This window comes from Salmo salar, chromosome 16 (assembly GCF_965601325.2).
Source record: "Salmo salar chromosome 16, fSalSal1, whole genome shotgun sequence".
Taxonomy (NCBI): Eukaryota; Metazoa; Chordata; class Actinopteri; order Salmoniformes; family Salmonidae; genus Salmo; species Salmo salar.
This window is the reverse complement of record NC_138306.1, coordinates 86586004-86602113: the sequence shown is the minus strand read 5'-3', so window position 1 is coordinate 86602113 and position 16110 is coordinate 86586004. Positions and strand designations below refer to the sequence as shown.

Here is a 16110-nt window from a genome sequence, read left to right as displayed (position 1 = left end):
AGAGATGAAACCACAAAGACCCATTAGCAAAACCGCATTATGCATTTTATTCCAAAGCATTATAAAGTTGATATATATATATCACTGCACAATTGTTTTTGAAACAGAAAAATAGCTCACCCATAAAGTTTGACAAAGTGCATATCATGAGTAGTTGAGGGTCAGTACGACAGGGTCTGTACGACAGGGTCAGTACGACAGGGTCAGTACTCTGGTGCTACGCAGCAAAGTGGCCTGTAGTATTGGATTTGGCCCAGCAGAGTGGCCTGTAGTATTGGATTTGGCCCAGCAGAGTGGCCTGTAGTATTGGATTTGGCCCAGCAGAGGGAGCTATGGATATTTTACTCAGGTCCATTTGAAAAACCAACAGTTTGTACTGTACTTTACCTTGAGTTTACATTTTTGAAGAGCAGGGTAGCACCTTTGGTTGATGACAGGGTTACATTCATTGGCAATAACAGAAAAAAAAGATGTCCCAACAGAGCTCGACAATCTATAGAATTAGCAGTGAAACTGCGTCTGGCTCTCCACCAATCTCTTACACGTCTTGTTCCTCTTATTTCATCCTTTCTTTCAGTGCAGTAAATGTTCTCTTCACCATCATGACACGTTGGTCCAGGGAGTCCCTGGTCAAAGCCATCTTCTAAAGCTCAGTCATAAGACCTTTCAGTTGTGTTTCAAAGCACAGTGTTGATCATGCAGTAAGAAGGGCACGAATACATTTGTACATTTTATTTCATGTACGATGGAAAGGGTTAGTGAGGGTGTATGTACAGTAGGACTTCCTGGGTGTAAATGTGAGTGGTTCTAGTTGTGTGTTGGCAGGATGTCTCTGCATGCACAACGATGGATGTATTAGTAATGAAACAGTATTAATGCATGATGAAGTGTGTACTGCATGTGTATGAATGACATGTCCACTGGTCAACTTCACTTCCTCAGCAAGGGAAGTGAAGACCCCCTTCACTTTCTCCTCCATCAATCCTCCTTGTGTGTGTGTGTGTGTGTGTGTGTGTACAGTATGTGCATGACATGTCCACCACTTCCTCATCCTTCTCGGCAGTCTACATAGTTTCCCTTGATCCAGTAGCAGATCTGGGCGTATTTCAGAGGCGTCACCCTCACCGCCACGTTAAACTCCTGCGACGCCCCGTCTCGATCCACCCACTGGTGCCCTGAGAACACCCCGATCACCTTCCTCTCCCAGCGCCGCCGCCTCCGGTCCCACATACGAGCGTAAATCCCCGAGCCGCTGGCCCCGGGCTGGGCATCACAGTGCTGGTAGAGAAGGTCTGGCGTCTCCTCTCCAGCCCGGCAGAACCGGTAGACCAGCTGGCCCGGCCGGTCATTGTCATAGCCGGAGAACTGGACCCTGCGCCCGGGCAGTTGCTTCGCCGGCGGGGAGACGCCCAGCTTCATGTGGCGTCTTTTGTGGGCCTTCTTGAGCTCTAATAAGGCGTAGTCGTAGTCCATTCCGATGTCGTTGGCGTTGCCTTTGATCCAGCCTTTGGGCACGTGGGTGCGCTTGGCACGAATCCACTGGAACTTCATCTTATCTGGGGGTGATGGATGGGCGTTGGATGCATTGGTGGCAGAGGCAGGATTGGGAGAGTCACGATGCTTTGGCTTCAGGAAACCCACCCGGAGCTTTTGCGCCCCTTTCACGTAGTTCTTCCCGTCGTGGACGCAGTGGGCGGCGGTCAGAACGTGCCGGTCGCCCACCAGTGTTCCGGAACACCCGGTGGACAGCTTGACCGCTGCCGAGAATGGGTAGTTCAACAGGAAGTCTTGCCCTACGATGCTGAAACGCCCGTCATGGCCAAAGATCTGACGTTTGCGTCGGGAAGGCAGTGCTGGCGTGGTCTGGGGGCGGGCGGTGTACCCGTAGATCCCCACGGCGGTTTCGGTGAGGCGACCGTTGCTATGGAGTGTCTCGTATGACAGGATGCTACGCAGGTCCCAGTAGCTGGGGGGAAGAGCCTTCTTGTGGCATTCCGGGTCACATGGGGAGGTGACGTCCAATCGGGCGTCAGCCTGGAAGTGGGGGGCGGGGCGGTCCTCTGTCACCTGGGGTAAGACCACAGGGACGCGCTGCAGGGGCCATTGGTGCTGGATAGGAGCCACTGGAGGGATGGAGAGGAGGAGGAAGAGGGAGAGGAGGGGAAGGGGGGATGGGATGGAGGGAAAAGAGGCCATGGAGGAGGGAGACCTAGAAGAGGAGAAAGGGAGAGGACAGGTGAGATGTGATATCACTAAATACCTAGGCAGGTGAGATGTGATATCACTAAATACCTAGGCAGGTGAGCTCAAATCAAACTTTATTTGTCACATGCACCGAATACAACAGGTGTAGACCTTACCGTGAAATGCTTACTTACAAGCCCTTAACCAACAATGCAGTTCAAGAAGAGTTAAGAAAATATTTACCAAATAAACTAAAGTATAATAAAAAGTAACATAACAACAACAACAAGGCTATATACTGGGGGTACCGGTACCGAGTAGTTGAGGTAATTTGTACATGTAGGTAGGGGTGAAGTGTGATGTCACTAAATACCTAGACAGGTGAGATGTGGGGAGCTAGTAATACCTAGACAGGTGAGATGTGGTGAGCCAGTAATACCTAGACAGGTGAGATGTAGTGAGCTAGTAATACCTAGACAGGTGAGATGTGGTGAGCCAGTAACACCTAGACAGGTGAGATGTGGTGAGCTAGTAATACCTAGACAGGTGAGATGTAGTGAGCCAGTAATACCTAGACAGGTGAGATGTGGTGAGCCAGTAATACCTAGACAGGTGAGATGTGGTGAGCCAGTAACAACTAGACAGGTGAGATGTGGTGAGCCAGTAACACCTAGACAGGTGAGATGTAGTGAGCTAGTAACACCTAGACAGGTGAGATGTGTTGAGCCAGTAACACCTAGACAGGTGAGATGTGGTGAGCTAGTAATTCCTAGACAGGTGAGATGTAGTGAGCAAGTAATACCTAGACAGGTGAGATGTAGTGAGCTAGTAATACCAAAACAGGTGAGATGTGGTGAGCCAGTAATACCTAGACAGGTGAGATGTAGTGAGCTAGTAATACCTAGACAGGTGAGATGTGGTGAGCTAGTAATACCTAGACAGGTGAGATGTGGTGAGCTAGTAATACCTAGACAGGTGAGATGTGGGGAGCTAGTAACACCTAGACAGGTGAGATGTGGTGAGCTAGTAATACCTAGACAGGTGAGATGTGGTGAGCCAGTAATACCTAGACAGGTGAGATGTGGGGAGCCAGTAACACCTAGACAGGTGAGATGTAGTGAGCTAGTAACACCTAGACAGGTGAGATGTAGTGAGCTAGTAACACCTAGACAGGTGAGATGTAGTGAGCTAGTAACACCTAGACAGGTGAGATGTGGTGAGCTAGTAACACCTAGACAGGTGAGATGTAGTGAGCTAGTAACACCTAGACAGGTGAGATGTAGTGAGCTAGTAACACCTAGACAGGTGAGATGTAGTGTGCCAGTAATACCTAGACAGGTGAGATGTAGTGAGCTAGTAACACCTAGACAGGTGAGATGTAGTGAGCTAGTAACACCTAGACAGGTGAGATGTAGTGAGCTAGTAACACCTAGACAGGTGAGATGTAGTGAGCTAGTAACACCTAGACAGGTGAGATGTAGTGAGCTAGTAATAACTAGACAGGTGAGATGTGGTGAGCTAGTAATACCTAGACAGGTGAGATGTGGTGAGCTAGTAACACCTAGACAGGTGAGATGTAGTGAGCTAGTAATACCTAGACAGGTGAGATGTGGTGAGCTAGTAATACCTAGACAGGTGAGATGTAGTGAGCTAGTAATACCTAGACAGGTGAGATGTAGTGAGCTAGTAACACCTAGACAGGTGAGATGTGGTGAGCTAGTAATACCTAGACAGGTGAGATGTGGGGAGCTAGTAATACCTAGACAGGTGAGATGTAGTGAGCCAGTAATACCTAGACAGGTGAGATGTAGTGAGCCAGTAACACCTAGACAGGTGAGATGTAGTGAGCTAGTAATACCTAGACAGGTGAGATGTAGTGAGCCAGTAACACCTGAACAGGTGAGATGTAGTGAGCTAGTAATACCTAGACAGGTGAGATGTAGTGAGCCAGTAACACCTAGACAGGTGAGATGTGGTGAGCTAGTAATACCTAGACAGGTGAGATGTGGGGAGCCAGTAATACCTAGACAGGTGAGATGTGGTGAGCTAGTAATACCTAGACAGGTGAGATGTAGTGAGCTAGTAACACCTAGACAGGTGAGATGTGGTGAGCCAGTAATACCTAGACAGGTGAGATGTGGTGAGCTAGTAATACCTAGACAGGTGAGATGTAGTGAGCTAGTAATACCTAGACAGGTGAGATGTGGTGAGCTAGTAATACCTAGACAGGTGAGATGTGGTGAGCTAGTAATACCTAGACAGGTGAGATGTGGTGAGCCAGTAATACCTAGACAGGTGAGATGTGGTGAGCCAGTAATACCTAGACAGGTGAGATGTGGTGAGCCAGTAATACCTAGACAGGTGAGATGTGGTGAGCTAGTAACACCTAGACAGGTGAGATGTAGTGAGCTAGTAACACCTAGACAGGTGAGATGTAGTGTGCCAGTAATACCTAGACAGGTGAGATGTAGTGAGCTAGTAACACCTAGACAGGTGAGATGTAGTGAGCTAGTAACACCTAGACAGGTGAGATGTAGTGAGCTAGTAACAACTAGACAGGTGAGATGTGGTGAGCTAGTAATACCTAGACAGGTGAGATGTGGTGAGCTAGTAACACCTAGACAGGTGAGATGTAGTGAGCTAGTAATACCTAGACAGGTGAGATGTGGTGAGCTAGTAATACCTAGACAGGTGAGATGTAGTGAGCTAGTAACACCTAGACAGGTGAGATGTAGTGAGCTAGTAATACCTAGACAGGTGAGATGTGGTGAGCTAGTAATACCTAGACAGGTGAGATGTAGTGAGCTAGTAATACCTAGACAGGTGAGATGTAGTGAGCTAGTAACACCTAGACAGGTGAGATGTAGTGAACCAGTAATACCTAGACAGGTGAGATGTAGTGAGCTAGTAACACCTAGACAGGTGAGATGTGGTGAGCTAGTAATACCTAGACAGGTGAGATGTAGTGAGCCAGTAATACCTAGACAGGTGAGATGTGGTGAGCTAGTAATACCTAGACAGGTGAGATGTGGTGAGCCAGTAATACCTAGACAGGTGAGATGTAGTGAGCGAGTAACACCTAGACAGGTGAGATGTAGTGAGCCAGTTATACCTAGACAGGTGAGATGTGGTGAGCTAGTAATACCTAGACAGGTGAGATGTGGGGAGCTAGTAATACCTAGACAGGTGAGATGTAGTGAGCCAGTAATACCTAGACAGGTGAGATGTAGTGAGCCAGTAACACCTAGACAGGTGAGATGTAGTGAGCTAGTAATACCTGAAAAGGTGAGATGTAGTGAGCTAGTAACACCTAGACAGGTGAGATGTGGTGAGCCAGTAATACCTAGACAGGTGAGATGTGGTGAGCTAGTAATACCTAGACAGGTGAGATGTGGTGAGCTAGTAATACCTAGACAGGTGAGATGTGGTGAGCTAGTAATACCTAGACAGGTGAGATGTGGTGAGCTAGTAATACCTAGACAGGTGAGATGTGGTGAGCCAGTAATACCTAGACAGGTGAGATGTGGTGAGCCAGTAATACCTAGACAGGTGAGATGTGGTGAGCCAGTAATACCTAGACAGGTGAGATGTGGTGAGCTAGTAACACCTAGACAGGTGAGATGTAGTGAGCCAGTAATACCTAGACAGGTGAGATGTAGTGAGCGAGTAACACCTAGACAGGTGAGATGTAGTGAGCCAGTAATACCTAGACAGGTGAGATGTGGTGAGCTAGTAATACCTAGACAGGTGAGATGTGGGGAGCTAGTAATACCTAGACAGGTGAGATGTAGTGAGCCAGTAATACCTAGACAGGTGAGATGTAGTGAGCCAGTAACACCTAGACAGGTGAGATGTAGTGAGCTAGTAATACCTAGACAGGTGAGATGTAGTGAGCCAGTAACACCTGAACAGGTGAGATGTAGTGAGCTAGTAATACCTAGACAGGTGAGATGTAGTGAGCCAGTAACACCTAGACAGGTGAGATGTGGTGAGCTAGTAATAACTAGACAGGTGAGATGTGGTGAGCTAGTAATACCTAGACAGGTGAGATGTAGTGAGCTAGTAACACCTAGACAGGTGAGATGTGGTGAGCCAGTAATACCTAGACAGGTGAGATGTGGTGAGCTAGTAACACCTAGACAGGTGAGATGTAGTGAGCCAGTAATACCTAGACAGGTGAGATGTGGTGAGCCAGTAATACCTAGACAGGTGAGATGTGGTGAGCTAGTAACACCTAGACAGGTGAGATGTAGTGAGCCAGTAATACCTAGACAGGTGAGATGTAGTGAGCGAGTAACACCTAGACAGGTGAGATGTAGTGAGCCAGTAATACCTAGACAGGTGAGATGTGGTGAGCTAGTAATACCTAGACAGGTGAGATGTGGGGAGCTAGTAATACCTAGACAGGTAAGATGTAGTGAGCCAGTAATACCTAGACAGGTGAGATGTAGTGAGCCAGTAACACCTAGACAGGTGAGATGTAGTGAGCTAGTAATACCTAGACAGGTGAGATGTAGTGAGCCAGTAACACCTGAACAGGTGAGATGTAGTGAGCTAGTAATACCTAGACAGGTGAGATGTAGTGAGCCAGTAACACCTAGACAGGTGAGATGTGGTGAGCTAGTAATAACTAGACAGGTGAGATGTGGTGAGCTAGTAATACCTAGACAGGTGAGATGTAGTGAGCTAGTAACACCTAGACAGGTGAGATGTGGTGAGCCAGTAATACCTAGACAGGTGAGATGTGGTGAGCTAGTAACACCTAGACAGGTGAGATGTAGTGAGCCAGTAATACCTAGACAGGTGAGATGTGGTGAGCTAGTAATACCTAGACAGGTGAGATGTGGTGAGCCAGTAATACCTAGACAGGTGAGATGTGGTGAGCCGGTAACACCTAGACAGGTGAGATGTGGTGAGCTAGTAACACTTAGACAGGTGAGATGTAGTGAGCTAGTAATACCTAGACAGGTGAGATGTGGTGAGCTAGTAACACCTAGACAGGTGAGATGTGGTGAGCTAGTAATACCTAGACAGGTGAGATGTAGTGAGCCAGTAATACCTAGACAGGAGAGATGTGGTGAGCCAGTAACACCTAGACAGGTGAGATGTGGTGAGCTAGTAAAACCTAGACAGGTGAGATGTGGTGAGCTAGTAATACCTAGACAGGTGAGATGTGGTGAGCCAGTAATACCTAGACAGGTGAGATGTGGTGAGCCAGTAATACCTAGACAGGTGAGATGTGGTGAGCCAGTAATACCTAGACAGGTGAGATGTGGTGAGCTAGTAACACCTAGACAGGTGAGATGTAGTGAGCTAGTAACACCTAGACAGGTGAGATGTAGTGAGCCAGTAATACCTAGACAGGTGAGATGTAGTGAGCCAGTAATACCTAGACAGGTGAGATGTGGTGAGCTAGTAATACCTAGACAGTTGAGATGTGGTGAGCTAGTAATACCTAGACAGGTGAGATGTGGTGAGCCAGTAATACCTAGACAGGTGAGATGTGGTGAGCCAGTAACACCTAGACAGGTGAGATGTGGTGAGCTAGTAACACTTAGACAGGTGAGATGTAGTGAGCTAGTAATACCTAGACAGGTGAGATGTGGTGAGCTAGTAACACCTAGACAGGTGAGATGTGGTGAGCTAGTAATACCTAGACAGGTGAGATGTAGTGAGCCAGTAATACCTAGACAGGTGAGATGTGGTGAGCCAGTAACACCTAGACAGGTGAGATGTGGTGAGCTAGTAATACCTAGACAGGTGAGATGTGGTGAGCTAGTAACACCTAGACAGGTGAGATGTGGTGAGCTAGTAACACCTAGACAGGTGAGATGTAGTGAGCCAGTAATACCTAGACAGGTGAGATGTGGTGAGCTAGTAACACCTAGACAGGTGAGATGTGGTGAGCTAGTAATACCTAGACAGGTGAGATGTGGTGAGCCAGTAATACCTAGACAGGTGAGATGTAGTGAGCCAGTAATACCTAGACAGGTGAGATGTGGGGAGCTAGTAACACCTAGACAGGTGAGATGTGGGGAGCCAGTAATACCTAGACAGGTGAGATGTAGTGAGCTAGTAACACCTAGACAGGTGAGATGTGGTGAGCTAGTAATACCTAGACAGGTCAGATGTGGTGAGCCAGTAATACCTAGACAGGTGAGATGTGGGGAGCCAGTAATACCTAGACAGGTGAGATGTGGGGAGCCAGTAACACCTAGACAGGTGAGATGTGTTGAGCCAGTAACACCTAGACAGGTGAGATGTAGTGAGCTAGTAACACCTAGACAGGTGAGATGTGGTGAGCCAGTAATACCTAGACAGGTGAGATGTAGTGAGCTAGTAATACCTAGACAGGTGAGATGTAGTGAGCTAGTAACATCTAGACAGGTGAGATGTGGTGAGCTAGTAACACCTAGACAGGTGAGATGTAGTGAGCTAGTAACACCTAGACAGGTGAGATGTGGTGAGCCAGTAACACCTAGACAGGTGAGATGTGGTGAGCCAGTAATACCTAGACAGGTGAGATGTGGTGAGCTAGTAATACCTAGACAGGTGAGATGTGGTGAGCTAGTAACACCTAGACAGGTGAGATGTAGTGAGCCAGTAATACCTAGACAGGTGAGATGTGGGGAGCCAGTAATACATCAAGGGTCTTTCAGCTGATAAAACAGACCATTCTCTCACTGTTACATATGATTTAGTATTTGTTTATTTGATGATGCTATTTCTTATACTAGTCATGCTGTCTATAGACACTGTAGTTCTGCTGCAGCGAGCAAAGAGACCAGAGAGATCTGTTGTTCTGCTGCAGCAGTCAGAGAGATCTGTAGTTCTGCTGCAGTCACCAGAGAGATCTGTAGTTCTGCTGCAGTCACCAGAGAGATCTGTAGTTCTGCTGCAGTCACCAGAGAGATCTGTAGTTCTGCTGCAGCGACCAGAGAGACCTGTATTTCTGCTGCAGCGACCAGAGAAACCTGTAGTTCTGCTGCAGTGACCAGAGAGATCTGTAGTTCTGCTGAAGTGACCAGAGAGATCTGTAGTTCTGCTGCAGTGACCAGAGAGATCTGTAGTTCTGCTGCAGTGACCAGAGAGATCTGTAGTTCTGCTGCAGTGACCAGAGAGATCTGTAGTTCTGCTGCAGTCACCAGAGAGACATGTAGTTCTGCTGCAGCGATCAGAGAGATCTGTAGTTCTGATGCAGTGACCAGAGAGATCAGAGAGATCTGTAGTTCTGCTGCAGCAACCAGAGAGATCAGAGAGATCTGTAGTTCTGCTGCATTGATCAGAGAGATCAGAGAGATTTGTACTTCTGCTGCAGCGATCAGAGAGATCTGTAGTTCTGCTGCAGTGACCAGAGAGATCTGTAGTTCTGCTGCAGTGACCAGAAAGATCTGTAGTTCTGCTGCAGTCACCAGAGAGACATGTAGTTCTGCTGCAGCGATCAGAGAGATCTGTAGTTCTGATGCAGTGACCAGAGAGATCTGTAGTTCTGCTGCAGCAACCAGAGAGATCAGAGAGATCTGTAGTTCTGCTGCATTGATCAGAGAGATCAGAGAGATTTGTACTTCTGCTGCAGCGATCAGAGAGATCTGTAGTTCTGCTGCAGTGACCAGAGAGATCTGTAGTTCTGCTGCAGTGACCAGAAAGATCTGTAGTTCTGCTGCAGCGATCAGAGAGATCTGTAGTTCTGCTGCAGTGACCAGAGAGATCTGTAGTTCTGCTGCATCGACCAGAGAGATCAGAGAGATCTGTAGTTCTGCTGCATTGATCAGAGAGATCTGTACTTCTGCTGCAGCGATCAGAGAGACCTGTAGTTCTGCTGCAGTGACCAGAGAGACCTGTAGTTCTGCTGTAATGATCAGAGAGATCTGTACTTCTGCTGCAGCAATCAGAGAGACCTTTAGTTCTGCTGCAGTGACCAGAGAGACCTGTAGTTCTGCTGCAGTGACCAGAGAGACCTGTAGTTCTGCTGCAGCGATCAGAGAGATCTGTAGTTCTGCTGCAGTGATCAGAGAGATCTGTAGTTCTGCCGCAGCAACCAGAGAGATCTGTAGTTCTGCTGCAGCGACCAGAGAGATCTGTAGTTCTGCTGCAGCAACCAGAGAGATCTGTAGTTCTGCTGCAGCGATCAGAGAGATCTGTAGTTCTGCTGCAGCGATCAGAGAGATCTGTAGTTCTGCTGCAGCGATCAGAGAGATCTGTAGTTCTGCTGCAGCGATCAGAGAGATCTGTAGTTCTGCTGCAGTGACCAGAGAGATCTGTAGTTCTGCTGCAGTGACCAGAGAGACCTGTAGTTCTGCTGCAGTGACCAGAGAGATCAGAGCCCTTCTGAATGTGACCGGATGTCTGGACCGTCAGTCACAGCGGCTGGGAAACATTCTCCAACCCAGACCCGGCGAGCCCTGCATCGTATTTTTAGCCACCAGACTGGGGACGGGGGGTGGGGGGGACGGGGGGTGGGGGGGGGCTGTGTGCACAAGGGACTAAGATTTCTGCCTTAGGAATTTTGAGCTGCGGTGGAATTCGGCCAAGCAGTTACACAACTTCCACTGTTTTAATATGGCTTAAAAATGTCCTTCCCCTGGGGTTAAAGGTTAGAGGTCAGGTACTCTATTCAGCGCAGGGCAGCGCTGGAGGAAAGTTCCAGAGGCTGGGAGGGTGAGGATGCTGTGTTCGCTGTGTCAAGTAGGAGGAAACTCTCACTGTGTGGTTACGTCCCAAATGGCACCCTATTCCCTATATACCCAAATGGCACCCTATTCCCTATATAGTACACTATTTTTTACCAGTTCTCTATGGTGTTCTAGTCAAAAGTAGTGCACTTCATAGGGAATAGGGTACTCTGCCTCTCAGTCGTCACCAGTACAGACTGGAAGCAGGAACTGTATAGTAGTCTTTCAGTACAGACTGGAAGCAGGAACTGTATAGTAGTCTATCAGTACAGACTGGAAGCAGGAACTGTATAGTAGTCTTTCAGTACAGACTGGAAGCAGGAACTGTATAGTAGTCTATCAGTACAGACTGGAAGCAGGGACTGTATAGTAGTCTTTCAGTACAGACTGGAAGCAGGGACTGTATAGTAGTATTTCAGTACAGACTGGAAGCAGGAACTGTATAGTAGTCTATCAGTACAGACTGGAAGCAGGGACTGTATAGTAGTCTATCAGTACAGACTGGAAGCAGGGACTGTATAGTAGTATTTCAGTACAGACTGGAAGCAGGAACTGTATAGTAGTCTATCAGTACAGACTGGAAGCAGGGACTGTATAGTAGTCTTTCAGTACAGACTGGAAGCAGGAACTGTATAGTAGTCTATCAGTACAGACTGGAAGCAGGGACTGTATAGTAGTCTATCAGTACAGACTGGAAGCAGGGAAAGTATAGTAGTCTTTCAGTACAGACTGGAAGCAGGAACTGTATAGTAGTCTATCAGTACAGACTGGAAGCAGGGACTGTATAGTAGTCTATCAGTACAGACTGGAAGCAGGGACTGTATAGTAGTCTTTCAGTACAGACTGGAAGCAGGAACTGTATAGTAGTCTATCAGTACAGACTGGAAGCAGGGAAAGTATAGTAGTCTTTCAGTACAGACTGGAAGCAGGAACTGTATAGTAGTCTATCAGTACAGACTGGAAGCAGGGACTGTATAGTAGTCTTTCAGTACAGACTGGAAGCAGGGACTGTATAGTAGTCTATCATACTGGTTCTATCAACTAGATTTATCCATAGGAATACAGCAGGCTGTAGAACACTCTGCAGGGGTGGTGGCTTGTCCGTGGTAAAAAATGCTTAGGTTTGTAAAGCACAGTGGTAGGATCAGGCAACCAACCCCTAAAGTGATGGTTCATTAATAAACATGTAATACCTTCCAATGAATGAAGTCATTCTGAATAAGAAAAGGTGTATAAACTATAGCCAACAGTAGCCTACTTGCATCTATCTGTATGCCTTCATGTCCTGGACAGTAGAAATGTCCTGAACCTGTTTTATGAACAAACAAACGGGAAGTACTGGTTAAAACAGTATCTCTTTTCTTCTGATTATATCTTATCTCCATGACGTCAGCCAATACTTTGGGGATCTGATGTATCGGCTAAAATAACACGATAAAGAGTGACAATGACCTTTGCACTTTGTTATTAACAGATATCAACACAGTGTCCAAAACACGAACGTTTGCATTATAAATGTTGATGAAACTTTGTTTCACCATCGCTCACATATGCCTATAGATATACGTTTAAATCTGCTTGGGCATGAATTATTCCAGAACTTCTCAAAGAGTCTCGCTCAGATGCTCCCCGTGCTCATTAGCCTACACTGGACGCCTGAATAGGTAATTATATAGGAATGGTGGTGGTGAATAATAACCTAGATCACGCAGACATGAAATAAGAGGCTGTAAAAGGTGAAAATCCTTACCCACGGAGCGCTTCAACCCACGTACGCTTGGTTTGCATTGGCAAGTGGCACGCGATGGGGGTCTGGGGAAGCTGCGGTTGTTGCTGCTACCGCGCGGACATCAGAGGGGCATCGGTGCGATAACGCGGGTGCTGCGAAGAGGTGGAAGTAAAACTAGTCCTTTCAAAAAGTAGATCCTTACATCAGGAGAGAGGAGGTCAAATGAAAACGATGTATTCTCTCAAAAGATTTCCGAAGGCAACCGGTCCACTGTAGACGCTCCTCCATTGAAACAGTCGCTCGCTCGGTGGATTCTAACCGGAGTTTAATGACCACCAGCAAAAGCTACTGCCTCTGCTATAACCGGCCCGGTCACGTGGCTGATGATATTTTGCTTGTCATTTGCATGGCAACGATTTACGCTGACAAACAATATCAGAGATGAGGAAACTATTTGTTGTTGATTTATTTATGAACCTTCCCCCACTGAATTCTGATATTATTTCCAGAATTTTTGTATCCAGACTAAAGGCAGTGAACATTCAGTTACAGTATGACACATGTCATCATCATCAATCATCATAATTCTTTGCACCTGTTAGTGTTTTCAGATTATGATTTTGTGATACTGAATGTGAAGCTGGAGTTAGTGCCCTGCAGTGTTAAAACAATTAGGGTGTGGACTGAAGGAATGGAGAAACAGAAGGAGAGAAGAATAGAGAGAGCAAAGGTGAGGAAGTGAAGAATAAGAGGAGGAGGTGAAGAAGGGAAGGAGGAATACATAGCAGGAGAAGGGAGGGAGGAGTACATTGCAGGAGAAGGGAGGGAGGAGTACATTGCAGGAGAAGGGAGGGAGGAGTACATAGCAGGAGAAGGGAGGGAGGAGTACATTGCAGGAGAAGGGAGGGAGGAGTACATTGCAGGAGAAGGGAGGGAGGAATACATAGCAGGAGAAGGGAGGGAGGAGTACATTGCAGGAGAAGGGAGGGAGGAATACATAGCAGGAGAAGGGAGGGAGGAGTACATTGCAGGAGAAGGGAGGGAGGAGTACATTGCAGGAGAAGGGAAGGAGGAATACATAGCAGGAGAAGGGAGGGAGGAGTACATTGCAGGAGAAGGGAGGGAGGAATACATAGCAGGAGAAGGGAGGGAGGAGTACATTGCAGGAGAAGGGAGGGAGGAATACATAGCAGGAGAAGGGAGGGAGGAGTACATTGCAGGAGAAGGGAGGGAGGAATACATAGCAGGAGAAGGGAGGGAGGAGTACATAGCAGGAGAAGGGAGGGAGGAGTAAATAGCAGGAGAAGGGAGGGAGGAGTACATAGCAGGAGAAGGGAGGGAGGAGTACATAGCAGGAGAAGGGAGGGAGGAGTACATTGCAGGAGAAGGGAGGGAGGAATACATAGCAGGAGAAGGGAGGGAGGAGTACATTGCAGGAGAAGGGAGGGAGGAATACATAGCAGGAGAAGGGAGGGAGGAGTACATTGCAGGAGAAGGGAGGGAGGAGTACATAGCAGGAGAAGGGAGGGAGGAGTACATTGCAGGAGAAGGGAGGGAGGAGTACATAGCAGGAGAAGGGAGGGAGGAGTACATAGCAGGAGAAGGGAGGGAGGAGTACATTGCAGGAGAAGGGAGGGAGGAGTACATAGCAGGAGAAGGGAGGGAGGAGTACATTGCAGGAGAAGGGAGGGAGGAGTACATAGCAGGAGAAGGGAGGGAGGAGTACATAGCAGGAGAAGGGAGGGAGGAGTAAATAGCAGGAGAAGGGAGGAAGGAGTACATAGTAGGAGAAGGGAGGGAGGAGTACATAGCAGGAAAAGGGAGGGAGGAGTACATAGTAGGAGAAGGGAGGGAGGAATACATAGCAGGAGAAGGGAGGGAGGAGTACATAGCAGGAGAAGGGAGGGAGGAGTACATAGCAGGAGAAGGGAGGGAGGAATACATAGCAGGAGAAGGGAGGGAGGAGTACATAGCAGGAGAAGGGAGGGAGGAGTACATAGCAGGAGAAGGGGGGGAGGAGTACATAGCAGGAGAAGGGAGGGAGGAGTAAATAGCAGGAGAAGGGAGGGAGGAGTACATAGCAGAGGCATTAGATGAAAGACTTCTCTGTGTTCTAGAACTGTCTCTGTCTCCATGGTACCACTGAAGACTGCATACTGCAATCCCAAGCTTCTATTGTCACCCACCTACTCCTAGTTACTGCTCTGTCACAACACGCACACACACTCCTAGTTACCGCTCTGGCAGGTCACCCACACACAGACTGAAGAACACACACACACACACACACACACACACACACACACACACACACACACACACACACACACACACACACACACACACACACACACACACACACACACACACACACACACACACACACACACACACACACACACACACACACACACACACACACACACACACACACACACACACACACACACACACACACACACACACACACACACACACACACACACACACACACACACACACACACACACACACACACACACACACACACACACACACACACACACACACACACACACACACACACACACACACACACAGACAGACAGACAGACAGACAGACAGACAGACAGACACTCCTAAAGATTTGGCAGGACACACACATTCCTCTCTGCAGACACACACACACGCGCGCACACTTTACTGGTTTCAGGCGTTAGCCTCCGTGACAGTCAACACACAGCAGGGTTTCTTCAACTGTACTACCCACATGTTGTCCTTCTGGCCTGAATCCAGAACTAAAACTACATTTACAATGACAACAAGGTCATACAAATGACCACACAGTTTACAGAGGTGTATAGTGTTGTTTACTATTTACTATCATACTGTCATTACCCATATCTAGTGGTGTTTATACAGTATCATACTGTCGTTACCCATATCTAGTGGTGTTTATACAGTATCATACTGTCATTACCCATATCTAGTGGTGTTTATAACAGTATCATACTGTCGTTACCCATATCTAGTGGTGTTTATACAGTATCATACTGTCATTACCCATATCTAGTGGTGTTTATACAGTATCATACTGTCGTTACCCATATCTAGTGGTGTTTATACTGTATCATACTGTCGTTACCCATATCTAGTGGTGTTTATACAGTGTCATACTGTCATTACCCATATCTAGTGGTGTTTATAACAGTATCATACTGTCGTTACCCATATCTAGTGGTGTTTATAACAGTATCATACTGTCGTTACCCATATCTAGTGGTGTTTATAACAGGATCATACTGTCATTACCCATATCTAGTGGTGTTTATACAGTATTATACTGTCGTTACCCATATCTAGTGGTGTTTATACAGTATCATACTGTCGTTACCCATATCTAGTGGTGTTTGTAACAGTATCATAATGTCGTTACCCATATCTAGTGGTGTTTATACAGTATCATACTGTCGTTACCCATATCTAGTGTTTATACAGTATCATACTGTCATTACCCATATCTAGTGGTGTTTATACAGTATCATA

At 47.2% G+C, this 16110-nt stretch overlaps 1 protein-coding gene across 2 annotated transcripts; it reads right to left on the bottom strand.

The window, feature by feature from the left end:
- Positions 1-23: 23 nt before the first annotated feature.
- prs23 (Serine protease 23) lies at positions 24-12935 on the bottom strand. Of its 2 annotated transcripts, NM_001140425.1 has the most exons (3): positions 12607-12892; positions 12115-12165; positions 24-2209 (listed from the first exon to the last, which is right to left on the bottom strand). In NM_001140425.1, the coding sequence occupies exon 3, from the start codon at positions 2194-2196 to the stop codon at positions 1048-1050; it is 1149 nt and encodes a 382-aa protein (NP_001133897.1). In that variant the 5' UTR covers positions 2197-2209; positions 12115-12165; positions 12607-12892; the 3' UTR covers positions 24-1047. The 2 variants fall into 2 exon arrangements, with proteins under 2 accessions (NP_001133897.1, XP_045552588.1); XM_045696632.2 differs by lacking the exon at positions 12115-12165 and having other exon boundaries at positions 12607-12935.
- Between the last annotated feature and the right edge of the window lie 3175 nt (positions 12936-16110).

What these genes read in the sequence shown, in the direction of transcription:
- prs23 (XM_045696632.2), bottom strand. Translation starts at nt 12,644, where the DNA reads ATGCAAACCAAGCGTACGTGGGTTGAAGCGCTCCGTGG. An exon ending in TGGGTTGAAGCGCTCCGTGG is followed by an intron (nt 2,210 to 12,606) that starts GTAAGGATTTTC and finishes CTCCTCTTCTAG; the next exon opens with GTCTCCCTCCTCCATGGCCT.